This window comes from Ammospiza caudacuta, chromosome 19 (assembly GCF_027887145.1).
Source record: "Ammospiza caudacuta isolate bAmmCau1 chromosome 19, bAmmCau1.pri, whole genome shotgun sequence".
In the NCBI taxonomy this organism is placed as follows: domain Eukaryota; kingdom Metazoa; phylum Chordata; class Aves; order Passeriformes; family Passerellidae; genus Ammospiza; species Ammospiza caudacuta.
The window spans coordinates 10,163,959-10,185,444 of NC_080611.1; the positions used below are offsets into that span (position 1 = coordinate 10,163,959).

Sequence of the window (21,486 nt, forward strand, 5' to 3'; positions counted from 1 at the left end):
CACACAGCGGCTCCTCCCGTCCGCTCTTTTTTTCCTTTCTCATGCTGAAAATACCCCACCATGTTCACGATAAGAGATTTCTCTTTTTTTTTTTCTTTTTTTTTTCTTTTTTTTTTTTTTGTTATTTTTCTTCCTTCCCCCCCTTCCTCCTTCTCCGAAATCCACCAAAACTGAAGAAAAATCCAAGTGACTGTTCTTAGCAGCTGTGTGGCCCGGAGTTCAGTGGGGAAGCGGCTTCCTGCCGTCCCTATTCATCACCTGCTTCAAAGGCGGCCTGGCCGCTCCAGTGTGCAGGCCAGGTAGGGTGCCTTTGTGCGCAGGCGGGAGGATTAATATCAAAGCTGCAGCAACCAGGCCCTTGGTCTCAGGCTGCCATTCAGGCAAGCAGGGAGAGGCTAAGAGTGGCCAAGGTCACAGCATCCAGTGTGGTGCGGACTGGGAACGGCTCCTGAGAATAGAGGGCTTCTTATGAAATCATGGTGCAAGCTTGCGGCACAGCAGGTGCCCTTCTGGAACACATACATCTGTTTATGTTGGGATAGCGTAGCTGACAACGGGATAATAGAGCTTTGTTTTTTTTATAATTTTCTTGCTCTTTTTTTTTTTTTTATTTAAGGGGAAAAAAAAAAAAAGACAACTCTATGCGCCAGCGTTGAGGAATATCGCAGGAAGAGCGTTTGCTTTGGAAATCATAAAGAATTCTTGCAAAGCTTCAATTGCTGGGGTGGGGGGTTGTGTGTGTGTATACTTAAGCGAAGGGGCGAGCAGGCTGCCTATTAACCATTTAGGATCCTCAGTCCTGCTGAGTGAGGAGCAGCAGCGGGATACGGGGGCACCCGCCACACAATGCGACAATGCCTCCCCTTTTCTTTTTTTTTTTTTTTTTTTTAATATTATTTTTTCGTACGCTTCCGACATTTGTACCAACAAATTGGGTAAGGATGCGCTGGATTTGCTCGGTTGTCTCCATTGTTGGGATTGTCTGGAGGAATTCTGTCACGCTAACGGTGGCTTTTTAAGAGGTGAGGTAATAGTGACGTAAAAATAAAATTGCCAACTTGATGAAATTAAGGGGGAAATTAAGCTGTAGACGAGTTGTCATGACGACAAGGATGTTCTATTGATGAACTGTACTCCTCCCTGTCCAATCAGATAGTGGAGCTGAAGCTGGAGCATGAACAGGAGAAGACGCACCTATTCCAGCAGCACAACACAGCGCACGAATGCCTGGTCCGAGACCATCAACGGGAGATGGAGAAACTGGAGAAGCAGCTTCGCGCTGCCATGGCAGAGCACGAGAGCCAAACTCAGGACTGCAGGAAGCGAGACGGCCAGGTAACGATCAATAATGCTTGAAAGGCGCCCGCTTATTAGAAATTGCTGATAATGAGTGTTTCCTGTTTGCCAGCATTGTTGGTGGTGCTCGCTGGGGGAGCATTTGCGAAACTGGCACATAAACGTGATTTCGATTTTCTTTTTTTTTCTTTTTTTCTTTTTCCGCTTTCCCCCCTCCCTTCCTACTGCTGAATAGGGCTTTAACTGCAAAAACCACAGGTAGCCAGATTAAAAATCCCATGGTGCGCTATAACTCGGCCTATTTATAATCTTGTCTCATTTTCTTTCATGATGGATTTGTTTAAGAAAAAAAGGTATCTGTTCTTTTTCCCCCCCAGCCCTCACACTCACCCCTCCTTTTCTTCTTCCTGGGCAAATCCATGTGAATTATATCTGCTTCGTTCGTGTGCTTTTTTTTGTTTTAAATCTCTGCAGGTAACTCACAAATGGCTTTATTTCCTTTTGTTCATGTCTTTTTTGTTTCAGTTTTTGTATTCTAGATTTGCATTGTGCGTTTGGTTCCGTGTGTCGGATGTTTGATAAGATGATGTGGGTTTGGGGTCGCTTACCATCAGGTTTATTTTCCTACACACACGTACCCCTCCCATCCTCCATCTCTGTGGTCACTGTTGGAAGCCATTTGGCAGAATAACCCCCAGCTGAGGTAGCATTTGACTCTTCAAACTTCTGGATGAAATGCACACTGTCAGCATGGAAAATGATCTTTATGAGTTTTCACTTCAAAAACCATCTTCCTGCCTTTTTTTCAATGTATTTTGTAAGGGCGGCGTGGTATATTTTCCTAAGACCCTTTATTACAAAGGCCTGCAATGGCAATATTCTAAAAACTAAGGTGATTTTCTAGTTTAAAGACTTTACAGAAAATAATCTTTCCTGATCAGCGTTAGAATTGCTTATTACGCACGGATTATTTTATACCCAAACTGGACATTTTGGTGAAGCATCTTTAGTGACACGTTTTCCGCGCACCATCACCTTCCCGAGGAGATGTTAGGCTCAGACTAAGAGGCATTTTCACTCTACTTTCCTGTAGACTGGTAGGCTGTGGCTCTTACTAACACCTCCAATGGAGCTAAATGAAACTGAATTGTAAATTGACTTTTGAAATCAATTCATTTTTTACTTTGTACGGCTCAGACTATCGAAATCTGGCTTAAGGAAGTCCATTAGGAAGCAAACGGCTTCTTGGGGGAGGTTGAGAGGCATATTGCAAAGCCAGGACTTATTTCTCCATTTCCACCATTGTGGCTTTCCAATGAAAACGGGATATACTTTGTGAGAACACTTGGGCAGGGGATACTCAGGTGGCCTCTGAAAAAAAAATTAAACCTCGCCTTTTATTTTCCGCTGCATTGTAAGAGCGAACAAAGCCTTAAATGGTTCAAGGGATTGGTTTTTATCTTTGCATTTTTTCTTTTTGGCCCAAGATAGATTCATCTCAGCTCTGGATCTGTATGCGAGTGTCTTTTCAGAACTGTAGCCTCCTCTCACCTGCATTTCTGCCGTTGTTATATTTTTTGCGGACAAAGGCAGAGCTGTAACTCCCATGTTAAAAGAAGGCAGTTTTGGAATGAACAAAAATATATAATTATTCTGTCTACACACCACTGCCCATCCCAGTTCCCCTGTTGCTCTGTAACACTGGATAGAAAAAGAAAGGGACTCTCTTTAGCAAATCCTGAGAATTGGGAGACGTCTCTAAGTCCAGCTCTGGTTTGTGCTCTTGGGGGTCCTTTCTGGCAAAGGTTGGAGCCCAAAGTTTCATTGTGCTTTCTGTTTGCAGGGGGATCAACAATGCTACTACAGGTGCTCTGTGGAAAGCTGGGAATTTTCACAGCTATTGGGGGAATCTGAACAGGCTGAAAAGCAGAGTTTGGCCTTTTTACAGAGCTTTTCTTTGTAGTTTGAATATCCCTGTGCAGTCATTTGAACATTGCTGCCATGAGAATGACATGTAAATCAGGGAAGAAAAGGCAGTTGCTTTGACAAGAAGAGCTGTTGTTTGTTTAAATTCTAGTGAGACTCTCCCAGCTTTCAAGGACGCAGATTTTTCCATTTGGGAAAATAAATTGCTCTTCGTTCCTTCCTCTGGTCTTTGTATTCAAATCCACCTCTGTCTTTGCACTGAGCTCAACAGACAATACTGGTGTTTCTTATGGAATTATAGCCCAGATTTTTTATATTTTTTTTTTAAATCTTCGAATATGTTTACTAAAAATGCGTGTTTTGGACATCTGATGTGACTAACGGCCAATATCCTTTATGAAACATTTATCAGGCTCTGAACAAAGGTAACCCACTCATTTAATGGCTGTTTAACAACACTGCATTTTAAAAACCTGTTAAATTGGAACTGTCTTTGACAGCAGTAATTTTTAGGAGTGCTTTGTGTTGCAGCGAAGGTGAGATGAAATAGGAGCGGAGGCCATTTTGCTTGGCGAAATGAAAAGTGGATTTACTGGGTTGGTTATTTGAAAAATTTAAATAATAATTAGTGTTAATCACATATGAGTAGCTTGGTTTGAAGGACCTATCTGCTCAGTGTTGGGTGAATGATGTGAAAGCACCATTATTAAAGGTATTCACTGGAAGTCTTTCTTAAATCTTTTTCCATATGAAAGAATAGCGGATATGTATTTCTTAATATATGTGGTTAAAATATGTATTTCTCACTATATTCTTGAAGACAGCTATGACTGAGTACTGCAGATCAATTTCTGTTAATACTGTAAAGATTAATTTATTTTTTTTATTGCATATCCAAAGTCTCTACTTTCACGTAGGTGTGAAAGACACTATACAAAACAATTAGATTTTATTCAAATATAAATAAATTTATTAAGGCTTTAATCTCAACTAGAATATAAAAATTAAGATTTGAGTGCCATGCCAGATATTAATTAAATATAAAACAATATTATTTCTTGGTGAAGCGTAAGTCTAATATATTTCCAAGAAAGGAATTTGATTGAGGCGTATCACCTTTTGTGTTGATGATAAATTTCTGGGTAACGGTTGCATTCCGCCTGGATTTCTCCATTTTTAGGAGTCTTGCTCTGATTTTTTCACCTGGGGTTGTAATGCTTGGGGAGGAGTAAATTGACTTGTAGGTCAATAAAAGTCAAAGCAGTACAAAGGCTTTTATGCCATGCTGTGTTCTCGTAGGCTTTTAAATCCTGTGTGTTTTCTATGAACTGCCATCATGTTGTTATTATTTAAACAGCAGCTAATCACACAGGATTATGTTTTTTTTTTAAATGGGAAGTTTTGAATCACTTCTTCTATTTAATTTAGATATCTGGATTTTCTTTAGGAGCATTGTTAAGTTTGCTCATACATTCCGCACTTCCCTAAGTAATTTTAGTTTATCTATCAGTTCACGAAACAGGGAGCTCCTTGCATGGTGGAGACTTTTCTTTGTTTTAATAGAAGCAGTCTTGCTATGGAATCAGTGATTTTCTGAAGCAAGACTTCAGGTCACAAAATATATATCCAGTTTGCTTGGTGGAATGAAATAACAAGGTTAGGAAATTTTAATAACTGAAGCGGAGGGGCCGAGTGTCTGTGGTGCCAGATGTGCCCTCATATTTCCCCTTTGTCCTTTGAATGTCCTTCTCTCCCCAGCATCTGCCACGTGCCCTCAACCAGCTCAAAGACTTCCATGTTCCAGCTGCTGTACAGAGTTGGATCATTTTCCTGCTCCTTCTTCCACCGTTGACCTTTGGGCAAGAAGAAGAAATAAAATGTACCCCTGTAACATCAAATACAGCGCTTGGCACTGAAGGAGAGGAAAGAAAGTTTCCATGAGGAAGCTGAATCCTCTTTCCAGGTTCTGTTCTGAGATAATTGGCCAGGCCACTGTGCTCATCCAGTCGTAATTGGGTCAAGAGCAGCTGGAGCGCTCAGGCACGTTCTGCCCGCGCGTGTCACTGATGTCACGGTGTTTAATTTTAACAGGCAATGGCTGTGCTCTCAAAAATGAGGCTACTCTAAGAGATCACTGCTCTTTTGGGGTGTCTTGGGGCTCTCAAGAAACCCTTATTGGTTGGGAAAGAAAAGCCTTGAGTAGTTCTGAAGCGGTGTGGATGCAAACATTGAGAGCGGAGCTTGTTACAAAAAACCCCGACAAACAGGCTGGAGGTGCTAAGAAGAGTTAATAAGCTGTTATCCCATGGCTGAAGGATCTGTTTCCTTTTTCCTCTCTTGCTTTGTGGACTTTCCATAATCCCCTTGGCCTTTACCATGCAGGTTTGCTTTCCCTTCTCAGAAATCAGCGGCTCCTCCCCTGGTGTCCCATGTACGGCACATCCCATTCTTTTCTGGCTCCTCTTTGGAAATTTCTTTCTTTGCACTTGGGATCAACAATCTTTCTGCAGCTAGTGCTTTGTCTGAATTAATTTGAGGCTGTGGAGTTAAAATAAAAAACCAGTAGCAATCACTATTTTCATTCCAGCAATGATAGTTATTCCATTCCAGCAGGCTCTTGGTATATGTTTGTGGTTCTGTGTAGATAATTAGTGTATCAACCAAGTGGTGGAAATAGAGGACATTGATCTTGGCTCCATGAATTGTGAAGTGTGGCTGTGCTGCTGTGTGTCTGCTGCAGAGCTCTGACAACTATTGACAAGAGAAAATACAGGAAAAAACCCAGTAGAGACATTACCTACTTGTTTAGTGATAGCTAAATCCCCAACTCATGCCCAGTTTCTGCCCCTATGCAAATACTGCTGCAACAATCACTTTGCAATACTGCACTAATTAATAAGAAGGTTTTGGGGAGCATTTTTCTAAGAATGGGAGACTCTCTTCAACTTTGATTTGAAAGAACCTATTGTTACCTACAGGTAAATCACTGATCAACTCTTCTGCTTCATGTAATTGTTTGAATATCTCCAGATGCCATTTCCCACATGATTATTCTCCCAGTATCAGTGGAAGCAATTTGCTTGAGGGGATCTGGAGGGTACAGATAGAGGTAGCCTGGGAAACATTCAGATGCTGACAGTGCTACTGAAGTCACTTCTGTTTACAATTTGGAGTAAATAAATTATATTACTCTTTTTTTTCTTTTACTTCCTTTCCTTTTCTTAGCAGAAGATGTCTTTGGCATGAGAAGAAATGCACTGCTTGCAATGCAGGCTTTCTCTGCAGCCACTCTGAATCCTGGAGTTGCAATCTAAATATTTGTTTGTTGTATTTTACTTGGAGAGGGGCTCTTGGGCTGCCAGTCAGACTCCTGTAGACAGACAGCCGTTCCCTTTTAGCCTTTCCCAAACAAAAGCTTTTGGCTATATTGCAGCATGTTTAATTTACCACCACTCAGCTCAGGATCGTGAACATGACTGTTGATGTAAAGTATTTAAAGCACCAAATATTTGTTGCAGCACTTGTGCGGTTTTCCTTGGTTGTTGTTCACAGTCTGCTGACTCAGGGCTGCCGTGGATCCCATTGATGGGGAATATCTGCTGAAATCAGGGATCTGGTGCTGCGTCCCAGGGAGATGTTCACACTGGGCTTTCACTCACAGCATTGCTGTGAAATGGTCAAATTCAAGAGTTCCTTGTGGAAATACTCAAATACTGTGAACCCACAGGGCTAGTTTTCACTTGAGTGAATGCAGGGGAGCTGTGGGAAGGGTTTGGGCTGCAGCATTGGGATAATCTTTGAGATAAGAGTTAAAAATGAGCCTTTGCTCTGTACTGGAGCAGGCAGGGCAGGCTCAGTGTTCTCTCCATCAGGGGCTGGGTCTCCTGAGCACATCCCTGTCCCTGCTCAGGTGATCCCACCCTGGCACATTTGTGTTCCTGTGTCCCACTCTGATGGAGCTGCTGGGCTGGGACTCCTCTCCAACACCTGTTGGTCCAGCTGTGAACATCTGGCACTTCCTCACCTCGTGCACCCTTCAGAGTGTCCTTGTGCCATAGTGGGAGATCACCTCTGATGTCTCCACTGTTTTTCCTTGCCTCTCACTCTCCTCATTAGAACTGAAGTTGGATTGCGAGGAATTTGGGGCGGGAGGTGTGACTTGACTCTTTCCTTTTATACTTCAGTCAGCCCAGCACTTGAAATACTTAAAAGACATTTTTGGAAGGCATACATAATAGTGCACAAATTGTCATCTGCTGATTAAAAATGTTAAGTTAACTTAGGAGACAACAGACATTTTGTGCTGTCTACAGTGTATGTAAAAGAGAAAGCAGTTGCCATAGAAACTAGCTCATCACATAATATGAACTCTGAGTCTGAGATGGAGTTCTTTTCAGCAAAATGGACTTTCTGTTTCTACAATATGCAATTGAATATATCTGGTAATTATTATAACATTGCAACCAGTGTTTTTATATTCTTTTTTGTTTCATTTTAAATGTTGGCAGCTGAAGGTGGAGTGTATAATGTCACTCATCTAGGGGCAGGGTGTAGATCATATGACAATAATTTTATTTTATACCAGCACTCCCTGATTAGGAAGAAATTATTATTCCCTGCATAGATGTTAATAAACGTAGATTAATTTCTCTGAATAGAAGTGAGATCAGTTTTACTCGTCAGTGAGGTGTAAAGGATCTTTATGCCAGGTTTTAACACATTCACTAGGTGTGGCTTTGCAGGCAGGGTTTGTGTGTGATGGCTGCAAGGAATGATTAACACTAATAGACAATAAGCTGTGCGTGGTGTGAAATCATTTCTCACATTAAAGTTACAATAAGGAATCCTGAAATCAGAAATTATCAAGTACAAACAGGTGCATGTACAAACAGGTAGTAACTGCAGCATTTGAGGTGGTGTAATGTAATTTCTAAGCAGAGAGGCAAAAATGCTGTGTGAGTCTGCAGAAATGATTGATTTACAATAAAATCTCATTATTTTGATTTGATTCATCTCTTGATCCTTAGATTTGATTGAAGGAGCTTGTGCTTTCTATGTGAAAATTGGTGTAGAGCAAAACCAGGCTTTGAATTTGCTTCTTGATATTACTTCCAATTGTGTCCAAGTCTTCAAAGTGTAGTTTCTGTGATATTGGATTGTTCCAAATATTACAACTAAACAAATTCAGTAAATGTCTGCTGCACAGAGGAGGGAATGCTTGGTCCCAACTTTAGTAATGGTTTTTAGTTCTTTTGAAAATTGCTTTTTTTGTGTTACCTTGTAATGTGTTTGAGACAGTTGTTGAATAAAAGGAAGTTGCCTTCTCCTAGTCCATAGAACAAGTGCAGCAATTTGGAAAACAGCAGTGCCATCCACTTCAAAGGTTCCCCTGAGTGCTGAAGGGACATCCTCTAATGGGAGACCAGCATTCATTCTGGAGTTTTTTCACAGCATCATAGAATAATTTGGGTTGGAAGGACCTCTGGAGGTCACCGTGCCCAACCTCCTGCTCAAAGCAGGTCTGACTTCAAAACCACATCACGTTGCTCAGGGCCAAGTCCAGCTGAGTTTTGAAAAACCTGCTCTGGTGGAGATTTCACAGCCTTCTTGAGCCAAATGCTCCAGTGCTTTACCAATCCAGTGTGAAATCCCTTCTCCTGGATATGCAGCTGGAGTATCTGTTGTTAAAAGTTGGATCTGTAGGTTCAAGAAGAATCTGCCTCTGTCTTCTCTACAATTCCTTATGAAGACAGCAGATTGATTTCTCTTTGGTGTTCGGTTCTCCAGGCTGAGCAAACCTGGCTTGGTGAACTCCCTGCAGGTCCTGGTAGTCCATCCCTCACCTTGCAGGGTTTGAGGTCCCTGTGGATGGCAGCCTGCTCTGCACACTGGCTGCTTCCCCAGGAAAAGCCATCCACAGTGTGACAGAGTCACTGTGTCCCTCCTGCAGGGCTTTGGAGCAGGTGTTCAGCTCTGTCAGCCCCGTCTGAGCTTTGACAAGTGCCGCTTGTTGGCTGAGTCTTGGCTCCTCCTGTTCAAACCCTGTGAGTTCTCTGCTCACACTGGAGAGAGGTCTCTGCTCATCCCTCCAGTCTGTGTCCCTTCAGTTTGACTGTACAGACCCTGCAAAGTCTGTATCAAACCTTGCTAAAATCGTAAATTACTCTGACACTTCTCCCCTTCCACTGCAGGAGACAATCACTTTATTGAAGCCTGTCTTGCCCTGGTTTATCCAGCTTGCTGTTTCCCAGTGACCCTTTTGTGCTTCCTGTGCTTAGAAATTAATTTCATGGAGTTTTTACACCATCATTTTTCCAGGGATGTAGGTTAGGGTGTCCTGTCTTTGATTACCTACTAAGGTGCTATGTATTGCAAATTAAGTAGTTAAATTTCTTAGAGTGTGTTTTTTTTTCTCTAATCCCTTCTCTAAAGGAAGATTATCCAAAATCAATTTAGTCTCTCTTCCTTAGGTCATCAGATGTTAATTCCATTCACTCACTGCCACCATAAATCAAGTTTTGAACAGTAGTCTGGCTGTTAAGTGATATATATCTTGATAGGAGAGACTCTATGATCTGCTCAGTTCCTCAATTCAAAGGTATTTTAAATACCAAGTGAAAGAATGAGACACTGGGTGAGAAATGGTGACAATCTGTAGTTTGGAATGTTAACACCACTTGTTTTGGCAGCAATACTGCTCGTAAAACAATAAGATCCATATGGATGCTAATTTTCCCAATTTTGAGTAATAAATACAACCTCTTTATGGTTTAAGTAATGATATTACTCAATACCACTGCAGGGTCCAGTAGATGGTTTCATGATGAGGTAATAAATAGCGATTTTGGAGAGCTGATTTATTTGTGTTTTTCTTTTATGTGGTTTCTGATGGGGGAAGAAGAAATCCCAGAGCCAGTGCAAAGCCTTGCCTTCTCCTGTAGCTGACATACTTTGGCTGAAGATATGTCAGCTGAGAAATATGAGCCCATCCATACAGCTCTGCACGCTCCCACATTAAAGTCTTATAAAGGAACCTTCAAGTGGAAAACCAGTAACAAATTGCAGCTGAGATGCTTATGGCAAATTGCACTGCCCTGAGTGCCCCACCACTGCTCTGCCTGTTCCTCCACATGCTGCTTTAGCCTGGAAGAGAAATGGGAGCCTCCTCTGGTTTTCCTCTGTTTCCCAGACAGGAGCTGCAAGGGGGACAAGCCCCAGGTCTCCTTGGTGGGTTCCTGCAGGGCTGGGATGATGCTGCTGGCACAGACACAGCCTCGAGTGTTTCACCACTAAAATCTCTGCAGCTGTTTCCCCACTGGCCCAACCCCGGCCTCTCCAGCACCTCCTCCAAGTCATTGCAGCCTCAGAAGTGTGGAATTTGCTGTCCCATCCCATGGAGGGGCAGCCAAATGCTGTGCACAGCTCCAGCCCTGCTCCCACCCCGGTGCCATCCCTGGTGTGTGCTCCCAGCTCCAGCTCTTGTGAGCTGCTCCAGCCCCTTTCCCACCAGAGCATGGACTCTGGGCACACCTCATCCCACACAGGGAGGGCTGGGGGTGTCCCCTGCCAGTTCTGAGCCATTGGTGACAAAGATGTGCCAGCAAAGGGCTCCTGGCTGGGTTCTGTGGGATGTGCAAGCCAGGGAGATGGGACAGTGCAGTGCAGTGCCAGGAATCTGCTGGAAATAACCCTGACCTAATCCTTTCCCACCAGAGCATGGACTCTGGGCACACCTCATCCCACACAAGGTGGGCTGGGGGTGTCCCCTGCCAGTTCTGAGCCATTGGTGACAAAGAGGTGCCAGCAAAGGGCTCCTGGCTGGGTTCTGTGGGATGTGCAAGCCAGGGAGATGGGACAGCGCAGTGCAGTGCCAGGAATCTGCTGGACCTGGGTGGTGCAGCCCGTGGGGCACTGCCTGTGTGCTCTGGGAGCATCTCCTGCAGGGACCCAGCTCAGCAGAGCCCATTCCCATCCCCACCTCTGCAGCTGCCCTGGCACAGCCCTGCAGAGCCCATGTGAGCCTTGGTATCGCTCCACACTTCCCATCCTGATTCATTATCTCTTGTCTGTTCTGCTGCCATTTGGTGTTTCTGTTTTCCCTCACACCTAGATAAGAGCAGGGATTTTAGGTTCTGCACTTGGGGACATTCCAGATAGAGAAAACATCGTGAGTCCTCAGCTGAGGGCTGTGGGCTTGTGCTGGCCTCAGACATTTCAGCTCACAGAACTGTGCATACCTGCTCTACAATTTTCCTTTTTCCTTTTGAAAATATTTTTCTTAAGAAACAAACTAGAAATAAACTCCATTCTTTTAAAGCACAGTGATTATTTTCAGTACGGAGCTCAGCCCAGTCACCTTTGAAGAAATGATTGTCACCTTACCTGAACAAAAACTGTTTCTTCATTTGAATGAGTGGCACAGACTGTGACAGTGATTTAAGGTCTTTAGTGTTGATTTCATGCAAGAAAATATTTTTCACAGTATGACTTTAAAGTAGACTTTTTTCCCTCAATTACTCTACATGTTGGCAGCAAATTAGCTTTGAGGGAATATCGTGCACATCATAGTTCTCTGTTGATGTATTGGGGAGTCATTTTTGGATCTTTTAGCTCAGTCACACCAATGACTGACGTTGTTCATGTCTTCCCTTTCTGTGGATTTGAAAGACTTCCTTTTGACAGGGAGGGTGAGATGGAAAAAAGGCAGCCAAAGTACAAGAAATGATTGGCAAAGTGATGATATCATCCAGTGTTCAAAGCCTCTGCAAATTGAAGCTTATTAAGGTGACATTTTGTCTTCTATTCAGCACTAATTGGAATCATGCCTGGGTGCATGATGTGGAAGGTACTTAATACCTGAGTGTTTATCATGACAAAATGACAGGAATCGATGTCAGGGGTGCTGTAGATTTCTGTTTCATGGAGAAAACAATATATTTCAAACTGCAATTACATATCTCAGAGTCATTTGTATTCATGTGTCTGAAAGTCCTCCTGAAATAACACAAATAAGAAAACTTTACTTTTGACCCCTCAAATATTGTCCTGATCATGAATATTCCATTTTCAGGTTTTAGACTTGTTCTTCAGAGTTCATAAAATCATCACTAAGGTAGTTTAAGGGGAAAAAAAGGTTTAAAAAAGGGACAAAACCCTCTGACACAGTGTTTTCACTTGAAACAGATCTGAAAATCCCACGAAGAGTGAACTCCATCTTCCACACAGGTGATACAATTCTTCTAAAGTTACCTCTGACAGCTTGAGTCCTTTTGTAGACTGCGCTTTCTGCTGTGTTGGCATCTGTAAAATGAGTTTAGAAAAGAGAAACAGCGGAGAAAGTGATTTTTTGGAAAGGCAGCTGCTGCAAACACAGAGTACACTGGCAGATTTGAAGGAAGCTGCTGTGTTTGGTATCCTTAGGGATTTCTGGGTTGGAGGGCACCTGTGTCCTGGCTGGGGTAGCAGTGTGTTACTCTACATCTTCATCTTGGGTCTTATGAAATTCAGATCTTCAATTTAACCTCTAGTTTAATATTAAATTAATATTTATTCAGCAGCTGATGAAAACAATAAGCTGATAGATGACATTGTTACCTGAAGTGCTGTTTTTAAGGGAGTAGGGACTGCCAGTTGCAGAGTAATATGTTTTTTAAAAAACCCAAACAAAACAGAAACAAGCAAAAAGCTCACAAACAAACAGAAGGGAAAAAATGCCTCCCCAAACACAAATCAATGGAGTGTGGATGCTCACAGGAATTACTGGTCATTAAGTGACTGACGCAGCTGCCTGTGTGTCCCTGTGAACTCCAGCAGTCCTGTAACTAATGAGATGTTGACAAGCAGTAGTTTAGGGGCTGCTGGTAATTATTTGTATTGCTGGAATCCTCTCGGGGAGCTGAGTCCGTGTTGTGTTAGTGAGAACATGGAACAACAGACACTTGCTGTCCCTGAGAGCTGGTACCATAATTGTGCTTGTGGGATGCTGCAAGTGGGGGCAGCAGAAGGTTGGGGACCTGAGATAAACAAGGTTTATCAGCTGGTTTCTCTCTGGGTTGGTGTGGTTGGAGCAGGAGAGCAGAAAACACAGCACACGAGCTGCCTCCTTTGAGTGCCTCTAATAAAAATCACATCAAAACACATCCAAAAATGCCCTTGCATGATTTGTCTGTGGCTCTAAGAGACGGCTGAAGAGTGCTGGCCCCTTGCCATGCCTGCAGTGGCTGCTGCTGTCAAAGCTTCTTGTGGCACTGTAAGGAAAGGGAAAAGTGTTTGTCTGAGGTGGGAGATGAGCATGTGAAGAACATTTTTGTCTGTTCAAAGTTTGGGAGCCGTGTAATGATTGCCATGCTTCCAGACATGCTGGTTCTTCAGTTTGGTACTCAAGTTTGGTAATAACTGACTGGAAGCCTTCTGAAGCAGGGATTTCCTCATGGGAAAGCAAATTTAAAGAATAATTTGTTTTTGTTCCTTTTATCTGTTGGATGGTGTTGTTGGGGAGTGGAGGGAGGAGGACCCAAGCTGTCAATATACCATTGGTAATGTTAGACAGAAAATATTTATTTTTTCCTGCTGAAATCAGTTTGGGATACATGAGGGAGTGTGTTTGTGTGTATATATGTGTCTGAGTGTGTGTATATGTATTATTGCCCTCTAATGGATAGAGTCTGAATGGCTCAGCTTTGTCTGCTTGTATGGGGCTTGTAGCAAAACATTATTTTCATGATGTCTGATATTTCTGATATTTCGCATTTTAGAAGAACTTTATGATGTTTATTCAGAATTTTGATGCATCTTTTGTGAGTAACATTTCTTTAGTTTGTGTAATTAATTTGGAATTCTGTAGGAAGTCCCACAGCTTAGAGAAGTGCCTTTTCTTTGTTCTCTAAAGTTTCATTGCAGCTCAGCTGTAACTGCTTGAAATTCAACACTTTATTCTGCTATTTTTACCACAGTGCCAACATAATAACTGAATTTTGAACAGATTTTCTGTAGAGCAATGACACCAAGGACCTTTTGGATGTGTAGATCTTGTTCCTTTGCTTTCTTCCATCCAGAGCATGTCCCTGTCCCGCCACCAGGTATCCAGGACCTGTCCAACTCCTGAGGTGGGGATGGAAGAGGGAGGGAGTGAGCTCTGCTCTGGATTGAGGGGTGTTCCAGGGGCTGCTCCATCCCATCCTGCTCAGCAGCTTCCTGCCTGCTCCCACGTGCTGTTTGTTTTCTAGGAAAAGTGGCAGAAGTGTGTAATGTAACATTAATTAGTGAGTTTTCAAATCTACATGAGATTCATGATAAAGCCAAGTGGTCTAATGATGTGTGCTAGGTTAGGGTTTGTTTTGCTTTTTTTAAAACTGTCTTTGAAGGTAACTGTGCAATGACTCAAGGAGGAAGGCTGGAAATGGGGTTACAATTGTCTGTGCTGAGAGTTGTCCAATTCTCCGTGTTCGTCATAGTGGAATCCTAACTTCACCATTTCTTCCTATCAGGGTTCTGTTTCCATTCAATAAATTCATGTGGGGGAATTCCATTCCAGAACTATGTTTTTTCTCTCTGCAGCCATGTTCTTTTCCTTTTCCAACTTTGCAGTGCTTGCTTTTGCAGCAGGATAACTGAGCAGCGTTTGGGACAGGCAGCAGAGCAGCCCTGGCTCAGGGCTGCAGATCCATGGAGCACTGAGTGTCCAGGAGGCTCCCGAGGGCAGAGTTACACAGACATTCCTGATGGATATGGATTTCAACGAGCCAAATGCTCCTACTCATGAAATCCTGTCAATATTCAGGGCAGAACAGCAACTCATTTCGCAAAGCTCTGCTCCAGCACCTCCAATCTCTGCAGGCTTTCAGCTGAGTCCATCACATTTCTATTTATGATCCAATTACAAGCTGAATGTAGGCTGGAAGAGCAGAAGGAGCAGCACATTAATCAAATTCCCTTGTAATGACTGTGTTCTCATGTGGGTGATGCTCTGAGGTGTGATACAAGGTAGGGCACACCGTGCTGGCTTTTCCTGTACCTGTCCCTGGGCTGTACCTGCTCAGCTTGGCAGGCTTCCACAGAAAGCTGTTGTAGTGATGGGAGAGCTTTTTCCTGGCAGCAAAAGAAATTTTCCCTGTGTTTCACTCTACTACATTTTCCATTTGTGAGGAAAATACAAAAAATTTGCATATGTTAAGAGAGAGATGAAGGATGTTGCAGGAGCATCTTTTCAGCCCAAGATGGGGATTTTATCTGCATTTCTAAATATTGGTGTTTTTCTTCTGAACATGATGTTTCCTAGCAATATGCTTTTTCCCTTGGAAAAGTTATTTTCCACTTACAATGCATTGGCAGCCATTGTTTGTATTGTTCAGGATCAACCCAAGGATTTTTCTAAATGTTATTTTGATTTGATGACTTTGTTCATCAGTGAATTATGAAAGCTCTGATTGTTTAGGGCACAAGAAGGGCACAATGCATTACTGGGTCACATGCTCATTTAATGCATGCACATTGTGGTGGCAGTAGTAATAGCTCCATTAAAGAACAAAAGGTAGCAACACATAGAAGCTCTGGATCTGGCCAATCCCCTCAAATTACCATAAATATTTGAGCAATCTGAATAGTTTTAGACTCTGTAGTAAAGCTTTCCTGTTTTTATCTGGCACCGAAGGAATGTGGAATAAAGTATTCATTTAACAAAGTATAAAAATATGTGTGCTATGCAGTTATAATCATGTGTCATTAATCAGAAAATACTGCAGAAACTCTGACAAATTAAAAACACAAGGATGTGTCTGCAAGGGCTTTTTCAGTCATTAAAAAGCTGCTTCACCTCTCAGGCAAACTATTTAATGGCAACTCCTTGCTCAGTGTACTGACATCTTCAAAGGCTCTGACATCTGTCGGCCTTTGAACTACCATTAAAAAATATTATCCCATTTCCATTCTTTTATGCCCATTTTTTTAATTATAGTCCTTCTTTCAAGTTAGGAACATGGTTGGTTTAAATGATGCTGTCCTTTCGTTTTCAGCCACCCAGCTGCGGTTTGAATAAATTGATGTAGAATCAAAGGCGGGACTTTAAAGGGAAAAGGTTTGATGGACTTGGACTCGGAACCAGATGAGGTTTTATGATGAAAAGGGTTTAATCCCAGCACAGGCATCGCTTCTATCACTCCAGCAGTACAAAGCGATTCATATATATAGGTTCACCAGAAATGATCTATTTTTTTTTTTTTACTTTTTTTTTTTTTTTTTTAAACAGCACAGATCTCTTCAGGACTTGCAAATGTGGCATTAGCTAATATTCAGAGAGCTGATTTCCTTTCATCCACCAGAAGCTTATGATTATAGTACAGTTCTCGAATTGGAAATGAGAGCTGCAACACAGATTTAAAGCTCTGCTGTCTGATTTGTATTCAATATACATGTCACTGCGGGACAAGGCAGTCTAGGCCAAGCTGGTTCAATGAAGGGAAAAACAGTTTCAGCATCAGAAATTCTGGGGGGGTGGGTGGGAAAGGTACCAATTAATTCCTACCTGCTCTACCTGAGTATTGTGTGGGATACTTAGTGGATTACTCTGTGCAAACAAACCCTTGTGATAAGGTTTCTTTGGCATCTCTGGCATCAGAGGCTGAGGAAATACGCAGGATTAATCAGTAATGGCTCCTAAAGCAGCCATTTATATGGGAGGCAATGTTTGTTTTTCTGTGCCTGAGTTTCAAGGAGGTTTAGCAGAGACAGCCCTGCTATTCCTTTATAGCCATAGCCTTCATTAATGTGGTAATTAGGGCTGTGTGTGAGGAAAGCCAAAATCTCTGTCTCACAAGTGCATCAGAAGGCATTTGTCAAAACTACCACCTCAAGGTATCCAAGAAACAATCTCTCTGCTAGTTCCCTGATCTTTGTGTTAGTAAAAATGTGCTACAAAATCATGATTTCTTATTTATTTTCACAGAGTAAGATTGTGTCCTTCAAAACAGTGATGCTTTCCAGGGAAGGAAATCAGCAGGTTTCAAAAGTCTGCACATTCTGTCCCCTTAGAGGGCTGATGTACAGAAAGGAGCCAGCTCCCTTTGGTGCTCTGCCTCCAGTCAACATTTTCTCCTTCAAACCTGTTGTTCCCTGCCAGAATATTCAGTTTAGGAATAGTACATTTTTCCTGATTTCTTAGTGCAGTTTTGAGGTTCTGTTTTGAGGTTGTTTGTTTTTTTTGGTTTTCTTTGAGACAGTAATAAATATAAACATGGGCCTTTATAAATGGATTATTTTATTTGACTGCTGTTTCATAGTCTGCATTTTTAGTATGTATTTAGATTTTTATATTTAAACTGTGTATTAATATTTATTCAGAGTACAGTAGATCCTAAACAGTTGCATAAATAAATCTGAAGAAATTCCTGCCCCAGGTTGCAGTGGCCTATTTGTCATTCAGAAAACGAAGAGGCATCAACTGAATTCAAGGACAAACTGAGGAGGATGAAAAGGACAGAGATCAACAAAAAGGTGCCAGAGGAAGATACTGAGCCAAAAACCCTCTCGAACTGAAGAGAAGAAATGTTAGGCAGAGTTTTCATTTATTTTGAGCAGATCATCCTGTGATTGATGCCATCTTTCTGAGCTGGTAGCTGTGGAGCAGGAGGCTGCCAAAAGGGCTCTGAACTCAGGAGAGCCACTGTGGAGATGGTGGGAATTGTGCAACCAGCCCTTGGGGGTGAAGGTGCAGAGAGGGAGACTTGAGCCAGCATCAGCTGGGTGTGTGTGGCAATGGGACCATCACCCGATACCCTCAGTGCCAGCCTAAACCCTGAGCTGGTTAAACACCACCTTCTCTAGGGTTTTCCTTTTCAGATGGAGATGACACGTTTGTGTGTTTTATATCAGGATTGTCTCTAGACACAGACCACCAGAATGTGCAACAGGACCATCGCCTGATGCCCTCAATGCCAGCCTAAACACTGAGCTGGTTAAACACCACCCTCTCTGGGATTTTCCTTCTCATTTGTGTGTTTTATATCAGGATTGTCTCTAGACACAGACCACCAGAATGTGCTTCTTCCAATGAGAAATTGGTTTGAAAAAGAGAAAGCCAAAAGTTGGACCTGTGTGTGTAATTGTTCACCTGAATTGTGTGAGCAGCTAACATGAGGATGAGAATTTACCACAAGTGACTAACGGGGATGCTGCAGCTGTTGTTGCTGCCCTGCACAAATGAGGGATTCATACACTCAGAAGCTGATTATTTCTTCCAATTCTAAACCTGTGAGTGATGCAACTTTTATTTCTGGAGCTGCTGAATTTCAGGATTCCTGCCCACACATCTTGCCAGTCATGAGGCTGAGAACAAGGACTTCACATTTGGTTAAAGACTGTCACCTTTGCTGCAGCAGTGTGACATCAGGAACGAGAGAGGTTTCTGCTGCTTGGCATCCTAAACAAAGCAGAACAGGGCAGGTGCTGCTTTGAAATCCTTCTTGTTGGCCCAGACAATGACAGCATTGGGTTCCTCAGTTGACTTTCCTGTGAATTATGCTGGAGTTCTGAAAACTTTCTGGTTTTCACCTCAGTGGCAGTGAGAGGGGCTTGAACAGAGGTGTGGGCTGGGAGAGTTCCTCAGGTGCCTGTGGAGATGCTCCTGACAGAGCCATGAATGGGAGCTGCCGTCCAAAATGGGCTTTTCTACAAGTGTGAACCTCAGAAATGAAAGATGGCAGATACTTTATGCGTGGACAGCTGATTATTGAGGCTTTTTTTACTGAGGCATCTTGTCTTTGGTTTGTCCTGGCAGGTTTTGTGCCTGTTGCTATTTCTGTTACAGTCATCGTAAAACCCTTATGGAATGTGTGAGGTAAAACTTAGGCATATTCAAAAGTTGTGGATTTTGAGCAACAAATGCATCCAAAATAAAAGTGTGTGATGCTTTTCTAGGTGATTTTTTGAGGCGTGGGGTTGTTTTGGTTCTTTTGCTTACGGTGAAATATTTTCTATAGTTGACAGGCAAAGACATTTTCATAGCCAATGCAGTGTGTTCCTCTTCTGGGGACAAATTGGGAATTACAATACATTAATTTTGCTGCCTCACAGAGATGAATGTCTGTAGTAATGCTTAATTCTGCAATACATCATGTCTGCATTTAAATCAGAATTACACATTGTTCCGGAAATGTTAATGCTTTTAAATTTAATGTGTGGAAATTTTAAATGCAAATGTTTTTAAAAAGCTTTGACTTATGGGATGCTGGACACAGAATGCTCTGAGATTTTTGACAGTTCACTGCAGAGATCTTTAGGCTCCATTTCTGGATTCCCTTGCAGGAAATTCCTATCCTTCCTTAAATATCAGCAGCTTTTCCTCACTTTCAGAACAAACTTTACTCCAGTGTTATTTCAGAACTGATCACATCCATGACATTCATCTGAGAGGAATATTTGCCTTTCACATCCTGAAATGCAGAAATTAAAGCTTTAGAGTTTTTCATAAAGGAAAACAGAGAAGATGTTTGGTGTCTTTTGCATCAATCATCCTTTAGGGATGGATTGTTGTGATTTGTACAATGCAGAAAACCTGGTGTTGCATGTAGATTTTCATTAATTTTTTTAGCCACTCTTCATTTTATTTATGTTTTGCTTTCACAAGTTATTTTAGGGGACCACTGCATTAAGCAGGTATTTATGGCTATTTATTTTCTTATCTCCATCATATTTAAGTTCTATTAATGCAGTTATGTAGGTTGTTATGTGCCTATTTGAGTGTCTCCATTAAAATTCTGGGTAGAAAGACAGAAGGAAATGAGTCCTTTCCTGGCAGGTCCCTTAGCAGTTTTATTCAAATCATTTTGTTTGTACAAGGAAGAATACAAAGGTAAACATTCCTTTCATCAGATAAAAGGAGAGGAGAAGGAAGGAGGAATTTTTAATTTTTGTCTCACTAATCTGTTTCAAAGCAAATTCAGTAAATCAGGGAAGGAGGAACTGCTCTGGATCAGTCTCCAAGGCAAGAGGGCCAAGTCTGTTACAGGTTTTAGAACAGTGAAATGGAAAATGTATTTAATTTATCTCAATTTCAGCTTGGTGAGTAATCCTTTGGCTCTCCAGTTCTCTGCATTGTTTTGTTACACATGTAAGCTCAAGGTTCTCCCCTTCAACCTAAACTCATTTTGTTGGGAAGGCAGTGACAATAACCAACTTAGATGAAGTTCTGCTTTCCAGCTGCTGTTAACTAAATTGGAATCAAATGGACTTATGTAAATTAAGAAATGGAAATAAGCTCTGTTAATTTTAAGCTCTTTGTGGAGCTGTTCAAATGGGTGTCTGATTTTCTTTCTTGCCCCTCTCCTTTTTTTTTTTTTTTAAGCCCAGTTTGTAGCTTAAGTGCCATTTACATTAACTGGGATTTAGGCATCTGACTGCCTTCTGTAAAAGTCCAGATCTACTTCAGTGCACTTCTTTTGGGGAAAAAAAAAAATCATCAAAATTTGTGTTTTGCTTAATGCCATGTCACAGCAGACCTCAAAATGTGCTGCCTTTTTCTAAGATGGAGAAAACAGAGTGAGGCCAATATTTTGAGTGTAACTTTTCCCTGCTGGCTTTTTGATAGTGGTGTGTTGTTTGTTTCTTTTCATCCTTCAGAAATACCTGGCAGAGTCGGTGAACATTTGGGGGTTAAATTGCCTGTTAATTGCTGCCTAAGTGTGTTTATTTATAGGAATGGCACAGGCAGACTCATTTTTCCTTAATTTTATTTGAAGTGGAGCTGAGCAGAAGGTAACTATTGTTCTTAGTGAGTCAACACTTCCACTGTGTTTCAGGAAATGCTGGACAGGATTAGACAAGACAGAGCAAATACATTGCTAAAAAGTAGAATGTCTTCTTGAAGGGTGCTGGACCTTCCTTGGGATGATATTCAGTGCAGGAATTGTTGGTTTGGATGCCAGAGGTGGGTGATGTTTCCCTCCAGCAGCACTGTACAGGTGGGGTGTTGTTAAACCAGTCCCCACACCACAGTGAGACCCTGGTAGATAAAAGATAAGCAGGAATAAACTAGTAGGAATAAACTTTTATTATTATTCCTACAATTAGGAGGAATAAACTTTTATCAGATTCATAAATGTTAGAGGTATTTTTCAGAGCATGAACAGTGCTGGAATAGCCCAAGAATCTTACCAAGGAGGTTTGACCTTTAAAAGCAGCTTAATGCTGTTAAAATTAATGAAATGAATATGTAAGTTAGCAGCTCAACACCTCCCTTTACAAATCCCCGGGGGTATTTTCAAGAGAGGTGTC

The 21,486-nt window shown here is 42.0% G+C and overlaps 1 protein-coding gene across 1 annotated transcript in view; it reads left to right on the forward strand.

Moving 5' to 3' along the window:
* Positions 1–21,486, forward strand: part of CEP112 (centrosomal protein 112) — a 165,138-nt gene that overhangs the window by 72,278 nt on the left and 71,374 nt on the right. The window contains exon 20 of the mRNA XM_058817258.1: positions 1,153–1,335. Within this exon, the coding sequence (XP_058673241.1) occupies positions 1,153–1,335 (183 nt within the window). The remainder of the gene's footprint in view (positions 1–1,152; positions 1,336–21,486) is intronic.